The sequence below is a fragment of the Thunnus maccoyii genome, chromosome 20 (genome assembly GCF_910596095.1).
Source record: "Thunnus maccoyii chromosome 20, fThuMac1.1, whole genome shotgun sequence".
Taxonomy (NCBI): Eukaryota; Metazoa; Chordata; class Actinopteri; order Scombriformes; family Scombridae; genus Thunnus; species Thunnus maccoyii.
In genome coordinates this window covers 8089689-8109478 of record NC_056552.1, presented here as the reverse complement: position 1 = coordinate 8109478, position 19790 = coordinate 8089689, and the positions used below count along the sequence as shown (strand labels likewise).

Below are 19790 nucleotides of genomic sequence, written 5' to 3'. Positions count from 1 at the left end.
AAGGAGAGAAAACTAAATCAGGGTTTTCAATAATCTCAATGGTTTTAGTTTGTGTGCATGAGAATGTCATCTCCAATTTTGGTTTATAGTCTCTTAAGACTTGAACAAAGATAAACAAAGCTATACACATAGATCATCTGCTGCCTAACTGACTGTCTGTTCTCTGCTTCCTCTGCGTGATAATAATACAGTATCCGTTTGTCTCCTTTGTGTAGATAATATAATAGAACCCATAGAATATGCTGTTCCTCAGAGGCCTTCCCGCTATACTTGCAGACATCAAACTACAAACACAGTTGTTACCATGCAACGCCACATAAACATGCACAAGGCATGTTGATGGGTTCCTTATTGCTATGCAACATTTTACTAACAAATGCGCACTGATATACATTATAAATGAATGTGGCTCTTCTAAAAGCATATGTCTAGTGATATAGTATATTTTTCTTATTGTCAACAAATCTTATGAACAGGCCTTTCATGTACTGTCTGTGTAGCCAAACTCTGATGTAACATATTCATATAATATAAATGAGCCACACTTTTACACTGAGTGACAGATTCCTTCATTACAACTAACACCGGCGCTTTACTTTGAGTAGAGGCCACACACTTTCTTGTTCCTGTAAATTCTTAGCAAACCAGATCCATGGTTGAAAACAGTCCTCACACTATGTCCTCCTGTTTGAGTGATGTTTGTTAGTGACTACAGTGCCCAGCAGTTTTAAGGACATTATACATCATAGGCTCTGCGGCAGCCTACTCTGTCGCTACTGTTGCAGCTGTAAAATGGTGGATACATTGTTTTGTCACACAACCCCCGCAAAATATTGTTTTACTATAAGAATTTGATCCATTCGGCTTGATAACATTTAGAAAGTCTAGCAGATCCGCATGATTAAATTATATAATCCCCATTCAAGTTAACAGAGGACTAATCGGAAGTTAGCCGGCTCGGCCAGTGGAAGTCTCTGGTGCACATGCTCTGCCCATATGTGCAGTATGTGTTCATCCAGCCAGCACAGGAATGTCAAACTCTACACCAGATTTAAAAACTCTATACTGTGAAATACAGAGAGATTTAGATTTAGATTTGGCATTGATAGGCTTAATCAGCATTGTGTGAACTCGTTTGGCAAGGGCTTAAATGTAACAGATGTTCATTTATATGTAAAAGTCCCAGACTATAGCTTTAAGAATGAAAGTATATGTGAATAATTTTCATAGATTTACGTCTTCTGAAGGAAACAGTAGAATTGGGCTGAATGCCACAAACAGGGTCAGGAAGTCGGAAATTGAGACATGGACTTATGCATTGTTGGTTTTGGTCTTTTCATCATTACCCCAAAAATATAGAATATCACCAGCCTGATAATTTAACTTAAGATACCACAAAATATAAAATGTAAGATCCAATAATAAAAAAATGAATCTATTGGAATTGCACATACCATTGCCCATTTTTCACATGAGCAACTCCAAAAATTGAACCAGCAAATTAATTTGGGGTCCATTTTAGAGACTACAGAATGTTGCTTAGCTGGCTTGCAGAATCCAGTCTTTAATTGCTTTTGTACAGCATCAACAGTGTGTACCAACAGAGAAGTCCCACTTATGTACAGTTGTTACATTTGTGCTGATTTTTGCGCCACCCCTGAGAAGCTTGTAAAAGTCAAATTTTATCAGCCCACATGGTCAAGTTCAGTTGTTACCATGCTCACTTGGTACCACTGGAGGAAAAAAAGAGGCCATGGAGACCACTGCAGCATTAAATCAAGACAGGCAAAAGACAAAGAGAGGTGTATCGTGGCTATAAGAGGAAAGAGCCAGACTGCACACCACCTCTGTCTCAAATGATTGGTGATGACCTGAGATGAGCCCTGGAGGCTGTGATATTCCCATCTGGACATGCCATTAGCTCAGTGGGGGATCTCTAATACTGTCATCAGATTTAATGCTTGATTTCCTCTCCTGTGTTCCTCTCCAGGTGTGGCCACCATTCGCAAAGGCTGCTCCATGCACAATTCATGAGAGGAAACTGATGCCATTACAGTGGCCTGCATACTGTGACAGACAGAAAAAGAAAAAAAAAAAGCTGCGAGTGTTACCATGTTACCCATTAAAATGCAGTCAGAAGAGCACGCAAGCGTGGTGGGACTACTGATATGAAGGTTTTGAAAAGGGGAAGCTGTGGTGTGACCATACAGGAAGGTTGCCAGGTTGACATGGAAAGCGTTGGGGGCCGGAAGTTAAAACACTACACGCTGGAGAGGCAACAGACGAGGACTTATTGTCACTAGGTGGGAATGTTTAGAAAACAACTTCTGACCTCCACCTCCTGTCTATTCTTACATGATAAGCTGAAGGTCAATGGTGAAAAGTGAAGGATGTGTCAAGACCTTAGGAAGTGTGTGTGCAGGGGTGGAGTGGGTGTGTGTTGCTTTATACGGCAATAAACAACAGAATTGTTGACGTGTTAATGAAGGCCTTAAGGTCTTCTTCATCAATAAGTAAAGTCATTCCTGGGTGGTGATTAGTTTTTTAACGTTACAGCAAACACACTGGATGTTGACTGTTTGTTTTGGAGGTGGGATGTATTTTTGACCGTGAGTTCCTCACTAAGGTTGCAAAGCATCAATCTCTAGTTGATGGTGTCTGGCAGCTTACTTAGAGATGCAAACTCTTCGTGTTTATATTTGGCAGCCTTTATAATGTCTGTAGATTGGTACGGAGGGGTTTGCAGGTGTTAGGCATGCATTACAAAAGTATTCTACTGTGAACCTTAAAATTACTTGCTATATGCTGCTTTGTGTCTGCCGTTGCCATATTTGGAGGGGTGATTCAAACTGATTTGTGGTTTTGAAGACATCACATATTCAAATGTCAGACAAAGTGCGTGTCTTCCAGTATTTACATTACGAGGAAGGCTGCAACGATGTGGACATAAATAAAAGAATTAAAATGTGTACATGTCCGAGCCAGAAGTCCTTTCTCACTTCCTGATCAATGATATCCAAGTGTCTGTGTCCTGTCAACTGATATCACCGACTGGAGGTTCCTTGCATCATTTATTTTGTCTCTTTTGTCCAAATGTGAGCATTCGCCACATGTCTCATCCTAGCCAAAATGAGAACGGGACCAAACACCTCCGCCAAACCACATGACATAAGTTATAGAAATTGTAATACTTTCCTTTTCCCGCTTTGGTCACCTGTCATGCTAAATGGCTATGATACCACATATGGGAGGGGAAATATTTCTTACATACTGTACATTTCTGGCCAACATTTAAGTAAAAGCTGATATTTATTGAGGTTTTCATTCCTATGAGCATGTCAGCCTTCAGTTCAGTGTCACTGTGCTCTAAGTGGAGTGGACAGCATGCTTGCTCCCTCAGACATTTCTACTATGCAGTAATTCACAACATACTGTCATGGGCCACAAGGCAGGAGTATATATAGGCCCCTCTAACATTTCCCTCACGTTCTGAAACCAGTGGGGAGATGGACTAGGAAGCACTTTTCCAGAGGACGCTCACAGCTCTATCCAGGGGAGGAATTTCATACGAGGCATGGCTTTTCATGCTTTTCTGGGGCGTATTTATAGCGGCTGAGGTCAGGGCGGCAGAGGCATGCGGGATGGCCTTCTTCAACCTAGCCATGTTAAGTGATGCTGAGGCCACAGGGGTGGAGCAATGGCATATCATTCCATTCTAAATCTAAACCTCCGTGTTTATAACAATAGTAGCCTGACCACGAGCCGCAAAATAGTGAGCAGAGCACGGGCTCTTTGAAGCCACCACCAAACCCTGCCCTTTAAAATACTGGACACAGGGAAGGTTTCAGGGCAAGAAACATAAACCTGCAAGCCAATCACACAGCCATTGTTACAGTAATATACTTTTAGCAATAACAAAGTAATATAACGCTTTACTTATAGGATTTCGGTAATATTATTACAGTTCAGACAGCGTCTGGAAGTCGCCAGTTTCCCACTCAAAGTGAATAAATCCTCACATTTAACATTTTCTGCTAATTGCTAACTGTTGTCTTACTCGACCTTCTGTTGACCAGAAACTTCAAGTTTACATCAACTACATCAACACTTGTGGTCAGAGATGAGCATAATTCTTCAGGATAAAAGCACCGGTGATTCCGTTATGATTCCTTTTATTATACCGTATTTAGATAATTTATAAAGATGTTGCACACGCATATCGCCCACCATTGGATTTATAATGAACTGCAATAAACTTGAGCTTCTGTGCTTCTGTTGACTACCCGCTATGAAACATCATTACCCTCTTCCATTTTACAATGCCTAGCTATACTTCTGCAGTTATTTTGGAGAAAGTAACACAAAAGTAGTGTAATAGGTACCGCGCTACTTTACACAAAGTAACTTATTACTTTCAAATAAAGGCAAGTCGTAATATGTAACATAATGCATTTTGAAAGTAACTTGCCCAACACTGATTATTGAGCTTGAAATTACAAGGTCTGCTATTACAAGTGGATAGAGCAGATACTGTATGTATACATTCAGAACTACAGCCTGACTGACATATCCACATATTGTCCACTAATATTGGCCTTTAAGGATATGTTAGTATCAATGTAAATTATAGTAGATATTCAAGTTAACATTTACAGATTGCAGTTTTACATATTTTTGAACCATATTTTCCCTACTGTATATTTTCATATTTTTCATAGATATTAAAAATAGTTTTATACAGTTAAGTCAATTTTATTTATATAGTGCCAAATCACAACAGAAGTTATCTCAGGGCACTTTTCAAGGCTGTACTTTTTAATTTACAAGGACCCAACATTCGCCCATGAGCAAGCATGTGGTGACAGAGGCAAGTAAAAACTCTCCTTTAACGGGAAGAAACCTCAAGCAGAACTGGGCTCTAGGTGGGCGGTCATCTCCCTCGACTGGTCGGACAGTAAGTTTACAGTTCAAAACTTCCTATCACCTTATATTTACTGTTAGTGTCATATACTGTTAAATCTTCCTCAGTACATATCGAATTTTATAACTAATGTATAATACGAAATGGCTTCAGCCTACACGCATTTGGTCATTGCTATAATCTTATTTTGACATAGATTCATTATTTTACAGCACTTGGATATATTTCAGATTTTTTTTTTCCAATGTTTTATGTACTATTCTTTTTTGGGGGGGTATAAAGTAAAATTGGCCTATAGTGTTAATGCTATTTAGCCTCTTTTTTTTGCTCTCAAATATTGGCTTCATTAATCCCACAGTGTCCGGGTTTTAGAACACAAATGAGCATCAAGATGTCATCAACACCAAAAAATTGCATTAAACTTGATTTGTATACATAGCAGGACTTTTTATTTTTTTGTTGGATCAGTAACACATGAAATATTTTCAACTATCTATGTAAATACATCTGAAATACCCCACTGAATGTAGACTGGGCCTATAAGTGAAATATGCAGTAATACAGGACATTAACTTGTAATAGTTTAGATAGTTTTCTTCCAGCTCTGGTGGCAAAACCTGTAGAAAACTTATTATAGATTTGAAGGTAATAGCTTAACTAATCTAACTAAAACATTGCTGCTGCTGCATCTGCAAGGAAAGACCTGCATCATGCAAAGGTAACTGGTACTCCAGTTGTGCTGTAAGCAGCATGAACATAAAACACCCCACTACACTTCACAGACATGAGGTTCGATGAACAATCAATGAGGAATGATTTACTTCTGTGTATGTGAGGCTGAAAGAAAGGCTCCAAAATATTGACAAGGCATGATGAAGACATTATATAATGAGCATGTAAGCACCAACCAATTTGAACTTTAGAAAGATTAAATGATGAAACCCATCAAGTCAAAGTTGTGTAGTAAAGATAGGCCACCTGAGTTACTCTTGGCTACAGCTTTGCTAGCCTGTGTAGTGGAAAACAGGCTATCATCTGTCCAGCCCTACCCCTTCAGAACAGATTAGTGTAAATGATCCTCATTTGCAATGGTAGGTAACACAACACAGATTATTATTCTGTGCTACAGGGGTTTGTGTGGACTCTTCCTGTGGCATGAATCATTAAACAGGTGACTGTAATCCATACAGACAGCTAGGTTCTCAGGGTGAGGGTGAGGTATCTGATGCTGCCTGGAGACCAACTGAACCGCTCTGCTTCGAAGACAAAGCTCAGATTGCTCACCATCTAATAAGAAATAAAACAATAAAGGACCTGAGTACAAATAGAGTTATTTTGTAATGATGGAAGATGAATCCTAATGTGTTTGTCATCAGACAAGTCTATTTGGCATTTAATAAAGTGCAAGTCTTTTAGAATCGATTTTTAAGATACTTTTAATCACTTTTAAGGCCCTGTCTGGTTTGGCACCTCCGTATATCTCTGAGCTGCTCTCCCATTATGACCAAACATGCTGCCTGAGATCCTCAGGCAAAAGTCTGTTATCCATTACAAAGTCACAGCTAAAAACTAAAGCTGACTGTGCATTTGCTGTTAGAGCCCCCAGACTTTGAAGTGTCCTGCCTGAGGAGATCAGTGCCATGTTTTAAATCACTCCTCAAAACACACTTGTATAAAACTGCTTTTAATTCTTGATTCTGATGTTTTTATTTATGTTTTTATCTTGGTTTTTACTTTTTTTTTTTTTAACCTTTAGTCTGTTTGTTTTTATTGTTTTTACATTCATATATGTAATTACCCCTGAAATACTTGCTTTGTTAACTGGCATTGTGTCTTTTTTCCCTATGACTTTCATCATTTTACTCTATTTTCTGTATGGAAAAAAGTGCTATATAAATAAAGTTATTGGTGCAGAGCAACATCAAGTCCATGGTGTTTATATAGACAAATTCACAGAATCTATAGGGGATCATAATACCAGAGATTTGTAACACAGAAAATTTCAGTGTGTGTCTTGTCCTCACTGTATTTTAGCCCTGTGCCTCAAATGTCTCATTACATGTATCATTTTGAGGGGAAAAGTAGAGTGGGCTTATTTGGACTTGCTATGAACCAACAATACCTCCAGCCAAACAGAAAGAACAAGACAAATTACAAAAAACAATCCCAGTATAACAAAGTAAAAACACCTGCTCACCATTAATCTGAAAATCCCATGCAGTGTGCTGCAGTAACCCATGGCAACCGCCTTTGTGTCAACAGAAATCTTGGACAGGCCAGCTCCTGTAGAGTGTGCATTTCCATTGGCTGGCTGAATGAATGACTTGCAAACTTGTCTATCTATTATGCATGTCAGTTTACCTTTAGTGTGTTCTTGAGCTCATTTCAGGTAAGCACAGCAGAGAGGGAGCCTGCCTGCATCGAGACGCCGCCTGAATATCCAGAAAAAACCTCTCTTCATCTTGGTAAGCCTTTCTTTTTCTGTTATGATACTTTTTTCTGACTTTAATTGTGTTTCTGTTACTCTAATGAGCTACATAACAAATGTTCATAATTTCTAAAAATATACTGATGTTATGTATCAATGTTAAGTTATCATCAGTCTGATAAATCTTATTCATCTGAATGTCTTCAAATTCTTGTATGTGTAAAAGTAATGCATTTTTTAAATGTAGAAAAAACTGAAAGTTGTGAAAAGTTATTTTATGCACTTGACTCAGAAAACCAGAAGCACCCTGAGGGAGGTTAAATATGGAGCTCATTGGATCCACTCTCACAGCCACATACGCTCGGCCAAAAACCAGCCACTTCCTCCCTGCCATCTCCACCATGGCATCCAGCTATCGCAACACCCAGCCTGTCTTAGCGATGAATCCCAGTGCCAACCAGTGGAGGACCAACAGCTACTACAAGAGCAGCAGCGCTATCCCAACCCCCTCTTCCATACAGCGAGAGAATTTAGATCTGGTTCGAGCCAAGACCATGTTCTACCCATCCAACAGGAGCGCGCTGACCACCCGCTACACTCCTGATGACTGGTACAAGTCCAACCAAAACAACTACAGGGAGTCTGAGTCATCCCGGAAGAGTGCAGAGAGACTGAGAAGAGACACCATGCGGCTGATGCAGGACAGGGAGCAGCTGACCAGACGAACCCAGGAGAATACCAGCAAGAACATTGGCGAGCGGCTCAATGACATCGTCTTCTGGAGGTCTGAGCTGAGCCATGAGATTGACAACATGGTGACAGAGATAGCAGCCCTCACTGAGGTCAAGAGGAGGCTGGAGAGAGCCTTGGCAGAGACCGAGGGGCCCCTTCAGGTGAGGGTGGAAGGAATATACTTCAGTGAGTGTGTATTACCTTGAATTTTTCCTCTTTGGTTAGTATTATCAGAAATTTGAGTTATTTTACTGGAAGATTTTGCAGAAAATATTTACATTTCTACAAGGACATATTGCATTTGTCTTGAAATCATTAAGTGCACTCACTTTATCATTCATGCATATCATGTCTCAGGATGTGTCACAGTATCTGTGGTGAAACAGTTTTGACTAGGGTGGCCGCTTTGGTTGTAGCAACAGTCTCTGGTCCTTCACAACACTTTAAAATGCAGCCATGCTCTTATTGGGTCAAACTCTTAATGAGGTCACATTAGTAAGCTGTTACAGCACCACTGGTCATTTGTGTGAGTCAACTTGATCTGGCTGGAGATCTAATGACATGGACACCTTTCTAGATCATGTGGCAGGAGGGTTTCTTGGGGACTTCTACAGGTAACTGAAACTGGAGAATGCAGATGAACCATTGCATTATATATGCAAACCTATCACCAAACAAGAACCTAGATATTGGAGTCAATATTCCGCAAAATTTCAAAAAAAGGTTTCAAAAATCTCAACCTCTACAATATCTACATTTGGCAGTTAAGGTTAGGAAAAGATTGTAGTTGTGGCAAATTAACTATGGTTAAAGAAGGGTTATGGTTAGGCAACTAAAACACTTGTTAGGTAAGGAAAAAATTGTAGTTATGGTTAATTAAAAAAAGAAAATTTCGAGTCTATAACAGTAAGCAAAGTCTGATCTCCTGCTACAAGCTCCTGCTACATTTTCCCCATCGCCACATAATGGGAACATTACTTCCTGCATTAGCACTGAACATTAGCATTGGATGTAAATCATGAGTCAAAGAACCGTCCAATATGAACATAATTTCTCACCTATGAGAATGTTGTAACTACAAAAATACTGGATATTGAGTGACTTCTAATTATGCTTTTGATACAACCTTCTTAACTTGCTGTAGTCATGATCACTCTGTCAATAGGTGTCTCAAGAGTGTTTGTACCACAGAGAGAAGCGGATGTCCATCGATCTGGTACATGACGATGTAGAGAAAGACCTCATAAAGGTAAAAACAAAGTATGTGTCAAAGTGTATGCATGTGTGACATCTGATAACAACCTGATCAACTAAATAAGCAGGTTGTATGTCTTGTATTTACCTGTGCCAAAACAAGGAAGTGGAAGCCATAAAGTCATGTCAGGAAAGGATGAGGCGACATCTGGACAGAGCCATTGCTCAACTGGCGTGAGTGTGGAAAATCAATGAATGAACTATTACTAAATGCAGGATTGTATTTGATAATTATTTCTAAAAGTATGAAGTTTGACATGTATTTTGATATATTTATCTTCTTGTTTCCGTGTTGTTTCTTTGGGGTTCCTTAGGTCAAACCGAGCAGCCCAGCATGAATTGGAAAGAGACATGAGTGATAAAGTGACAGCTCAGAGGATAGATGACAGGTGTCATCGTCTGAGGAACACATCTGATGGTATCGGCTACTGTAGAGGGATTGATAGATTAGACCCTTCGTGAGTATAGCTTTGAGTGATCAAATACAATATCATCTTGTTACATCATATATTTTTCACATTTTCACACCAGCTTGGAGTACTGGATGGTGTTCAGATAAATTGTCATCAATCAATCACAGAAAAGTTAGTCAGTCTTTAAGTGTCACATTGGTTATCTGCTGCCCAATCATCATGAACAAGACCTATCAGGTTCTCAAAATAGGTTTAAACCATACCATAAAAAGTATCTGAAAACGTTCCACCCAATACTTCTCCATATACAGCATGTTTAAAGACAGTGGGAGTATCAACTTCCAGAAAAGTATGTCATTCTTTTTCTTCTGTCAGACTCTCTCTGCCGGACTCGTGGTCCAAGTTCACAGACGACAACATCTTGCACTCCCAGAGTGAACGAGCCTCCTCCCACAAGCTCAGGGATGAGATAGAAATCCTGCTGAGCACCACGTCCAATGAGATGTGGAACCAGTTTAACAACGTCAATGTCGCCTTCACCAACCGCATATCTGAAATTGCTGACGCTAAGAACAGCCTGCAGACCCATCTGGCAAAGGTCACCATTGTATTTACATTTTGTGTCACAAGATCATAATTTCCCATTTTGTCTTGGTTACCTAAACTGTGTAAATTGGTATCTAATTTTAATTTTAGTTTTTCTACTTTTTTTGTTTAGATATCACAGCTCTGTCCTGATCTGATTATGTTTTATGAAACTAAAAAAAAAAACTGAAAGTAAAAATGAAAAAGTAGGTTCAAGAAGGCAATCACATGGGTCTACTTAAAGCAAAAAGACAAAATCCATTTACTCTCTCACATCAGTGGGTAACTAAATTTGCCATTTATAAGGAAGAGATCATGTGTTTGTCCCATTCTCTTTTCTTTTCTACACACACCACAAACATTTGGTGTGCTTTGGTGCTATATTAAGTATCAACTGTAAAAATTGTGTACATTGCAGGGATTTCAGATAAGATAAATCTTTGTTGTCTGCTACATGGCTTGCGGTGAAATGTTTGCATATTTACTGTAAAACATTCCTGTCAAAAGAGGGGAATGGTTATAGATGTCTCTTTCATTGCTTGTGCTGTATTATACACTGGATCTCATTGTTCTCGGGTTAATTGCCAGGGGTTACACTCTGAATCTATATCAGCAGCTGGATGGGCTTAAACACTGACAGCAGCCGTGATACAAGGCACACAGTTCTTAATAAACCTCAGTCACTGTCAGTTGTAAGAAGTAGTGCATCGCTGGAATTAAATTACATCAAATGGGTTTGGACAAGGCAGTCCTGTACAGCTCTGTGTTCAACTGATCTGAAGCTTGCAGTTTGCAGCTTTTAAACTTGTTCTCTGCCTCTTCCATAGATACTCTCACCTCTTTTTCCTGCTCTTTTCAATCACTCCTCCTTTACCTTAATTGCCACATGTGCTGACCAGCTATTTTCATGAATGAGACACCCATGCTATTATTGCCATGATTTAACATTTCATTGATTTTTGGTCATTTTACTCTGTATCCTACTTCTCTCCTCACCCAGACTCTGCAAGAGATCTTTCAGACTGAGATGCTGATTGAGTCTCTGAAGAAGGCCCTGAGAGACAAAGAGTCCCCACTGAAAGTGGCCCAAACCAGGCTGGAGGAGAGAACCCGCAGACCCAACGTTGAGCTCTGCAGGGACAACCCACACCACAGGTAGCTACAGAACTAGTATTGCTTTGCCAATGGGCAGTTTACATTTGTTAGTGTCATTTCACAGATGACATGTAAATACATGCTTTCTACACATTTCCCTAAAATCTATCAAGCTCAGTAAGATTGTTGAAAGTTGGAGATTAGAGGGAAAAACTCAAAAGTTCTATGACAGTATCACTGTATAGCTTAGGGATGAGAAGTGTTCATTTAAATGGAATTAAAATATGGATTTAAATGCTTTTGTATGTTTGGTCATTTGTTTTGCGCGTGGTAAAATGAACTTGTAGTTATGAGAGACAAAACCAGGATTTCAGAAACTGAAATCATTCATTTTAAATTTCAGTAGCTTATTAAATAAAATTTCCTAGAAATGTAATACTACAATGACAAATAAACCATTAATTAGCTACAGATAGTACAATTGCATCATCATTAAATTGGCTAACTATAGTGGCTACTTCCTCATTGATAAACTACAATTTACCTCAATTAATTTGACACTAAGACATTTTTAAAATACACAGTATATGGTAAAAGGTTTAATAGGTCAATATGTTTGATATTAGCCAAATTAAACCTGCTGTAGGATTTCAAATGTCTTTACTTTGGCAACATTCAGTGGTAATATTAAGAATGACACTGTGGCAAGCAGCAATGTACTTTCCCACTAGCCCACACTGATTGCACCGATTATCACAGGGATTATCTAATTTATCTACAAACAATCTAATGCCATCGGGACAATTAAAAATATGCTTTAATCACAAACAATTCTACAAATAGTAACATTTTAGCCCATCTCTGTTTCCAATATTACACAAACTTTAATACTATTATAGAAGGAAATGTTTTTTATAGTTTGTAGCTCCTAATGTCACCGAATTGCATGTTTACTTGGTAGAGAAAGTTTTCTTTTTCAAAAATTTCTTTAAGCTTCTCTTTGTCCTTCCTTGTTAAGGCTTGTGAGTGAGGTGAGAGAGATTGAGGACACCATTCATAAGCTTCAGGAGAGGCTGATGGAGGCTGAGAACACTCTGCAGACCCTGGTCAAGACCAAAGTGACCCTGGAGCATGACCTGTCCATCAAGGCCAACTCACTCTTCCTGGACCAGGAGAAGTGCATGAGCATGCGCAAGAGCTTTCCCAGTATGCCCCGTCTGGTGGGCTACACCTAAATCAAGTATTTAAAAAAAATGACTTGTAATAGACACAATTAACTGTTAATGTTTTAATGGTTTTGGGGTGATTTAGAGGGTGGTTTGGGTGATTTGAATGTAAACAAAATGAATTAACTTTAAAGGCACTGATGTCAAATTCTGATTGTAAAGAATGGTCTTGCGTAGTTTTGAGTATTGTTCCTGTAACATACTTGCAACATGTACAAAAATAAAAAAAGGTATAATGTAGTGATGTTGAGGAATCAACCTGCTATGGTGATTAATCAGGTAGCACTCCTGCTTTAATTTTACATGGTAGATTTATTGCATACAACTAACTTAAAAAATGCTGGACACCTCAAGTGTGTATACTTGAAAGTTATATATTTAAAACTTGTTTATAACTGAGACTGATCACTGATATTTACTGCCCATTCAACTCTCACACTTACTGTAAATGTCTAAATGTTGTACAAGAAGATGGAGGAGGTACCTCAAGACTCAAAAGGAGCATTCATATTAATTGTATTTGATTATGAACAATCACTTAATATCTGCTCTATGACAACATCCACAAAAATGACATATATCACACATTTTCAGTCCATTTCTGAAATGTAACCTTTGCTTTTAAAACCATGTGAAGTGGTTTATGGCACAGTGTGATTATCCATCCAAGCCAGCGTTCTGTGTTTTTCTTTGCACTACATTGGTGACAGGCTACAGTTCAGTGAAGCACAAACAGTGATCCTGGTAGCACCTGTGACAATAATCTCCAAACAAACAGCCTGGATTAACACGTAAAGCACAGAAAGCAAGGAAGACAAATACACACCTCTCTGAAGGCTCACTCAGATCTGTCAGCTCAAACTGACCTGAATGTCACCTCAGAGGAGCAGTGACATGTAAGAAACTGTGATTTGACAGTGGGGCTCCAAGCAAACACCCTCCACCCAGGTCAGAAATATGGACATGTGAAGGAGTTTTATGTCTTTATCTTTATCTTTATCGACTGGTGTGGCCCATGACACATTACCTCACTTACAGGAGGAGCCGGGCAAATAACTTCTAAGTTACGTATAAAGCCCCACACCCATCCTATAGGCCTTGGTCCCCTATACCACTCACTTATTATCAGCCTCTTTCTTTCACCCTTCTCCTTGCTGATGCCTTCATGTTCAAGTAGAGACAAGGATGGAATTGAGTCAACCCTGGCTTGGACCCAAACATTTAAAGATGTGTGTAGAGTATCGATTTCATTTCATTTTGTTTATTCAGTCAACACCTTTCAGAGCCTGAACACACTATGGACACTATCATACTCCTTGACCCAACCCAACACTACTGCATGCACTTCCTGCGTAACCTTTGGTTTTACTGAGGAATGTAAACTTTGCTTGAATCACCGGTACTGTTTGAGTGTAACGTGGCCTTTTCTGTACAGCAGTCACCACGTCTCCAATCGTTAAATTGATCACCACTATCAGATCTAAGGAGTGACCACATCACGACACAGTTTTTCGATTTGTAAACTCAAACTGTACTTTTGTTCCATCATGCCAACTCTTTGAATCTTTCCCCTGCAGTTAAAGTATAGGTTCACAATATTTCAAGTCTGTCTTAAAACAACAGTCAGATGCCCATATGAACATTGAAACAGGTTTTGCTCGCTGTGATCATTCCTCCTGTTCATACTGATCTTTGGAAGATCCTCAACAAATGCACTTACAATGTAAGTGATGGGGGACAAAATCCACAGTCTTCACTTTGAGCAAAAATGTATTTAAAAGTTTATCTGAAGATAATATGAGGCTTCAGCCATCTGAGTTAGTCAAATGAAGAGGATATCTTCCAAAGTTACAGTCTTTTAAGTAAAAAATTCCCAATTTATGTCTTGACGGACAGTGTTTTCTTGTTCAGCTGCAGTGGACGGATTGTAACAAAGAAAGGGGAATTTGGCACCAAAAACGCTACCAACTCTGACATGATTTGAGTAATTTTGATGGCTGAAGCCTCATATTAGCTTCTAATAAACGTTTAAAGGTCCAGTGTGTTGGATTTAGTAGCATCTAGCGGTGAGGTTGCAGACCGCAACCAATTGAATACCTCTTCCCTTTCCCCTCCCCTTCCAAGTGTGTATGAGAACCAACGGTGACTGCGACACTCACGAAAAATGCGAAAGGCCCTCTCTAGACCCAGTGTTTGGTTTGTCCATTCTGGACTACCATAGAAACATGGTGGTGCAACATGGTGGGCTTCGTAGAAGAGGATCTGCTCCCTATGTAGATATAAAGGTCTCATTCTACAGTAATGAAAACACAACGATTCTTATTTTCAACATACTTATGAATATTATATTCCAGGTCTGTTCCGCTAGATGCCATTAAATTCTACACACTGACCTTTAAATAGATTTTTGCACAGAAGGACAGCTGAAAGTGCATTAGGAATGGATCTCTTACTGGCCAGTATGAACAGGAGGAATGATAACACCAAGAAAAACGTGTCAATGTTCATTTTGACACCTTACTATTGTGTTATAGCTCCAGTATTAAGAGGGGATATGCCTTAAAACCAAAATATGTCACAGTTTGAGTGAGTGCCTGCAGACAATGTAACTGGAAGTTGGACACAGAAGCTAGCTGTGCTGGCATAATAATCAAATATGGAATCTAAGATTTAAGGTTGAAAACTGGCTCCACTTAAATCCTTTTAGTGGCTGCAACATTAATATAAAAGAATAAAATCGCCAGTGTAAATAGAGAGTAGTTTTACTATACCAGTTCCTGACAGGAGGGAGGGAACGATCATAAAGTTAAACCACAGTGCATGTGGGTCTAACTTGCACTTTGATTTGGTTGTAATGTTTTACAACTGTACTGTAAGTCACAAGAAGCTCTCTTTCCTATGCAAACAGCTTTGTGTTTGACTACAACCCTTAGGAGCAAGTCAATGCCAGGAGGTCTCTGCCATGGTTTCCTACATGTATGCGTGTCTTAATGTGTGTGCGGGCCTTAGTCCACTCCTTTGCCCAAGCACATTCCTGAGCCCCAGTATTGCAAAGAAAGGCCCCCTGTTGTCTAGCTTACATCAAAAGACTCCCTGCTCTCATCACCACATAATCAAACATACTGACAGATAGCAAAGAGTTTAGGGTTTTCTCCCCCTCATCTATCCCCTTTTTGCTTCCCCCATCCAACTTTCTCCCATTTTTATGGCTCAGAAATACGTAATGGAGGTACCCATGAAGTCAGTTCAGTTAACTGGGATGAATCCCTGTTTCTATGTCTCTCATGCTTAGTTTGAGGTTATGGTTGTCTTCTTGGATGGTACACAAATAGGCCTTCCTATTATTACCCCTTCTGCCACCCCCGCATATGGGGAATGTACTCTGGAATTCTTCTTGCAGTCCAAACATATTGGCAGTTTATTTTTAACACTTGCGCTTGTTATAGATGCCGTGTGCCCCATGTTATTTTATATTTTTTACATACCATCATACCATACTAAAGAGCTGATCTCAGATCACTTGAGACCGGTGTCAGTCACTGAAAGTTTTGTGCTGTAATTACAGACTCGGACTGAGCATGCATCACTGAAGAAGAGACATGGTGGACGTTATGGAAACACAAAGTGCACATGTTTGACAATATATTACTACTTGTTACCCTCGTACGGACACTTGATTCTTACTTTTAGTTTTTCCTAGTCCATAGTCAAACACATGCTAAATTGTTAATCTTGTTATTAAAGCCATATTAATCAATTTTTTGCCACTAGGGGCCAGACTTGGAGAGAGACACACAGCTCTGACACAAGCTATAAAGTTGTTTTGCTAACTTGCCTACTTACACATTAAGCGGACAGAGAGCAACATTATCATCCACTTGAAGTTGTATTTCTTGCCACCTAATTAATGTAATTCCAATTCTCACAGCGCTGTTTACCTCTATTTTGGTCACTACTAACTCCTGAGAATAATGTTTTGGTCTTTAGCTGCTAGATGTGCAACTTTACTCACCAGCTAGTACTTAACATCGTCTGTCTGCTAAAGAACGGTACAGTGGGTTTATCTGAAAATGGTTTCCTGTTGCTGCTGGAAACGGGGTTGATGAGAGTGGTGAGATTCAACCTTCAAGTAACTTTACATTTCTGTCTGTAAAAACAAAACAATGAGCTAAAAGAGGCTAAAGGGGCTAAATAGCTTTGTAAAGTTGCAGAGTGGGATGATAGTTATTGTGCGCTCATCACTGGTGATGTAAGGGAACCATATCACATTAAATGTAGATATTTGATACATCAAATCCAATGTGTATATGTGTGCACATGAACCATTGAAAATATCCAATTATAATGTTGCTGCCATATAAATGGCAGTTGAACGTACAAATGTAATTGAGCTATTTTGGCAGTATCATGAGTAGTGAATGACATGGGAAATATTGTTATAAATAATAAATTGTGGTGAAAATTGTGTGGGTCACAGATGTTAATATAATATAATATTCAAATTACCTCAAAATGCTGTCAAGGGATCATGGCTATTACTAGCATATAGTTTAAATCCCTCTAGCTCTATGATATGGACCATGTCTCATTTCATCTCTTTCATCATCTTCATTTCCATCTACTCAAACTGCCAAAAAGCTCAATTTGGACTGAACACTAAACATTCATGGGAACCAGCTCTTCCTGTGGCTTTTGGATCTGTGCCAAAACTCTGAGTTTTCTCAAGAGGCTGTTTGACTGCGCCATCGATGGACTGTGAAGTTTGTCTATAGCTGTTTGCTAGACTGAAATAAGAAGAGAAAGTAAATGGGTATCCGTTGAGTAATCGGCCTAGTAACTGTTACGAGCTAGAGAGGGGAAGCTGGAGACAGACAGATAAGTCGCATAATATTCTATGTGGTTTTCCACACCAACTGCCAACCGCATGTACAGTGGCTCTATGGTTGTGTGTGACTGTCTGCTGATCCTTGCTCACATGAGAAATCTTTACCTCCCTACACTTTTATTTAATCAACATTATCTTCCCCCAGCATTCTGCGAATAACTGTCTCCAAACAGGGAGCCGTGATAAGCCGAGAGAAGCCCAACTCCTAAATGTAGTTCACAGGTCAACCACAAAGACCAGGACACGCAGCGCAAGAGAGGAGACGGGAGTCTTTTGGGTCATTTGTGTGAGTGGAATTCTGGAACAATCCATAACATTGATCTGCGAGTCTTATTCTTTTCTCGATAAAGGCCCCAGCCAGTGGGAGTGGGTGGATAATAGAACAACACAGAGGTTAGGATACAGCACTGCAGTTTTTCCTGCTGAATCACAGTGGGATGATGATGACTGAGAGCTATGCACTGTAGTCTGACTTAAAGCCACATTCATCACATTTTTTTTATTTTTTTATTTATATATCTGGTACTGAGGGAACAAGCTCAGTGCGGGGAAAAAAAAAAAATCACTCGAATCAAATTGCAGTTTTCCTTCCGCACTTTCATGCTTATACTCCACATCTTCCCACATTTACAGATTCAATGACACAGAATAACGTGTGTGAATGATCATGACGGTCATGATTTCAGTGTGAATGTCAGATGACACAAGCCTTTTATATTCTACAAGGTGATGATTTAATGCGAGGGTTCTCTTAAGAGCTTTGCTACAAAATGAGAAATGAAATTATGCAATCATGCACACGCCCATAAATAATGAGTTTTTAGAGTTAGAATTATGTTACTAATTGATTGGCATAGATTTAACATTTCTATGATAATATGCTGTATCAATGACATACTTTGATATAGTTTTGGAATTAAATCTTTCATCTTCTCACTTTTATCTTGTTAATTTGAGCTTCCAGTCAAACTTCCCCCTCAGACTAAGCTATCTGTACTCATATCACAGGCAATCTGTTGTGTATTTAGTGTATGTTATGAGGACAGGCCTCTGTGCACCCCCTTTGTGTTGTCTAGTCTGATTAAAATGTGATGACAAGACAAGGGTTGTGGGTAGCTTAAAAAGTATCGGCACACAAACAAACAGACTGTATTTACCTCTGATCTCTCTTTAAGCCTGTCTGTCTCCATGTCTACTCAGATTGTCTGTACAGCTTTGACTCATAACCGCTCATATATACAATTTGCACGTTTAATATTGCAATGCAATATTGCTGCTATTATTGTAATTATCGGCATCATGTGCTCTCATCTTATATTTACAAATTCTTGTGTATGTGCATGCAAGTATCGAATATGCTAGTATTGTCTGAATTGGACTAGCCAGGTCTGTAAACAGTTAGGTAGACCAATGTGAGTCGGGAAAGGGGCAGTCCGAGTCCGAGAGGGCTGAAGCAGGAGGGGAGCTATTAAACAACTGCAACTCAGTGGACTGACAGACAACGACACTTCAAATGCTGATGACAGGACACAAGGACTGACCCAACTTTGACTGACAGCTGCCACCACTTGACAAAGAAAGCAGAAAGGCCCATTCCCCAGTGGTTGAGCTGCGATGCAAATGTCTCCAAGTCAAGCTGAAAAATATCTGCTGTGAGTATGCGCCGCTTATTCATCACAGTCTACACAGCTAATGAATTGTGATTTGAGCCAAGATCAGTGAAATTGTAAATAATACAATCAAGTGAAAGAAGGCAGCCTGTCATATTATTTTAAAATCAATAAGAATTGCATCATTTTACTGGGACGTTTTACTGGGAATAGGTCGCCTGCCTTGTGATCTCTCAAAAGCTTCTTTATTTTACAGATTTTATGAATTATTTTAGTGGGGAAAAAAAAACACCACTCATGATAGCCGCATCTATTTTAACACTCATTTCTGTCTTGGTATGTGGATGGAGTTACTGTAACTCAATCATGTCTGCTCTCCAGCTTCATGCCCCCTGGCTGAAGGCTCTCTCACTGTCTGCCGTGCTAACTTGGAGATAAGTCATGCAATCTTAACGACGGAGGTGAAACGTTAGATGCTCTTCCAGATGTAACATTATTCAATATCTCGCTCTGAATGTTTGTTATGTGGCTCTCCCCAGAAAGTTTGGCTTCAACCCCGGTTTCACAAACGCAGTAAACGTAACACTCCCATGTCTACCCGGCCCACTGATTGTCAGTCTTTTACAAACATTGACATATAA

At 39.4% G+C, this 19790-nt stretch overlaps 1 protein-coding gene across 1 annotated transcript; it reads left to right on the top strand.

Annotated features, from left to right (window-relative positions):
- The first annotated feature begins 7300 nt into the window (after nucleotides 1–7300).
- Nucleotides 7301–12894, top strand: tekt3 (tektin 3). The gene is made up of 8 exons (XM_042398033.1): nucleotides 7301–7386; nucleotides 7642–8242; nucleotides 9247–9330; nucleotides 9439–9509; nucleotides 9650–9793; nucleotides 10124–10346; nucleotides 11334–11488; nucleotides 12447–12894. Exons 2-8 carry the CDS (start codon nucleotides 7673–7675, stop codon nucleotides 12661–12663), a joined length of 1464 nt encoding a protein of 487 aa, XP_042253967.1. The 5' UTR covers nucleotides 7301–7386; nucleotides 7642–7672; the 3' UTR covers nucleotides 12664–12894.
- Nucleotides 12895–19790: the final 6896 nt, after the last annotated feature.

What these genes read in the sequence shown, in the direction of transcription:
- tekt3 (XM_042398033.1), top strand. Translation starts at nt 7,673, where the DNA reads ATGGAGCTCATTGGATCCACTCTCACAGCCACATACGCTCGGCCAAAA. An exon ending in TAGAGAAAGACCTCATAAAG is followed by an intron (nt 9,331 to 9,438) that starts GTAAAAACAAAG and finishes TGCCAAAACAAG; the next exon opens with GAAGTGGAAGCCATAAAGTC. An exon ending in TGCAGACCCATCTGGCAAAG is followed by an intron (nt 10,347 to 11,333) that starts GTCACCATTGTA and finishes CTCCTCACCCAG; the next exon opens with ACTCTGCAAGAGATCTTTCA.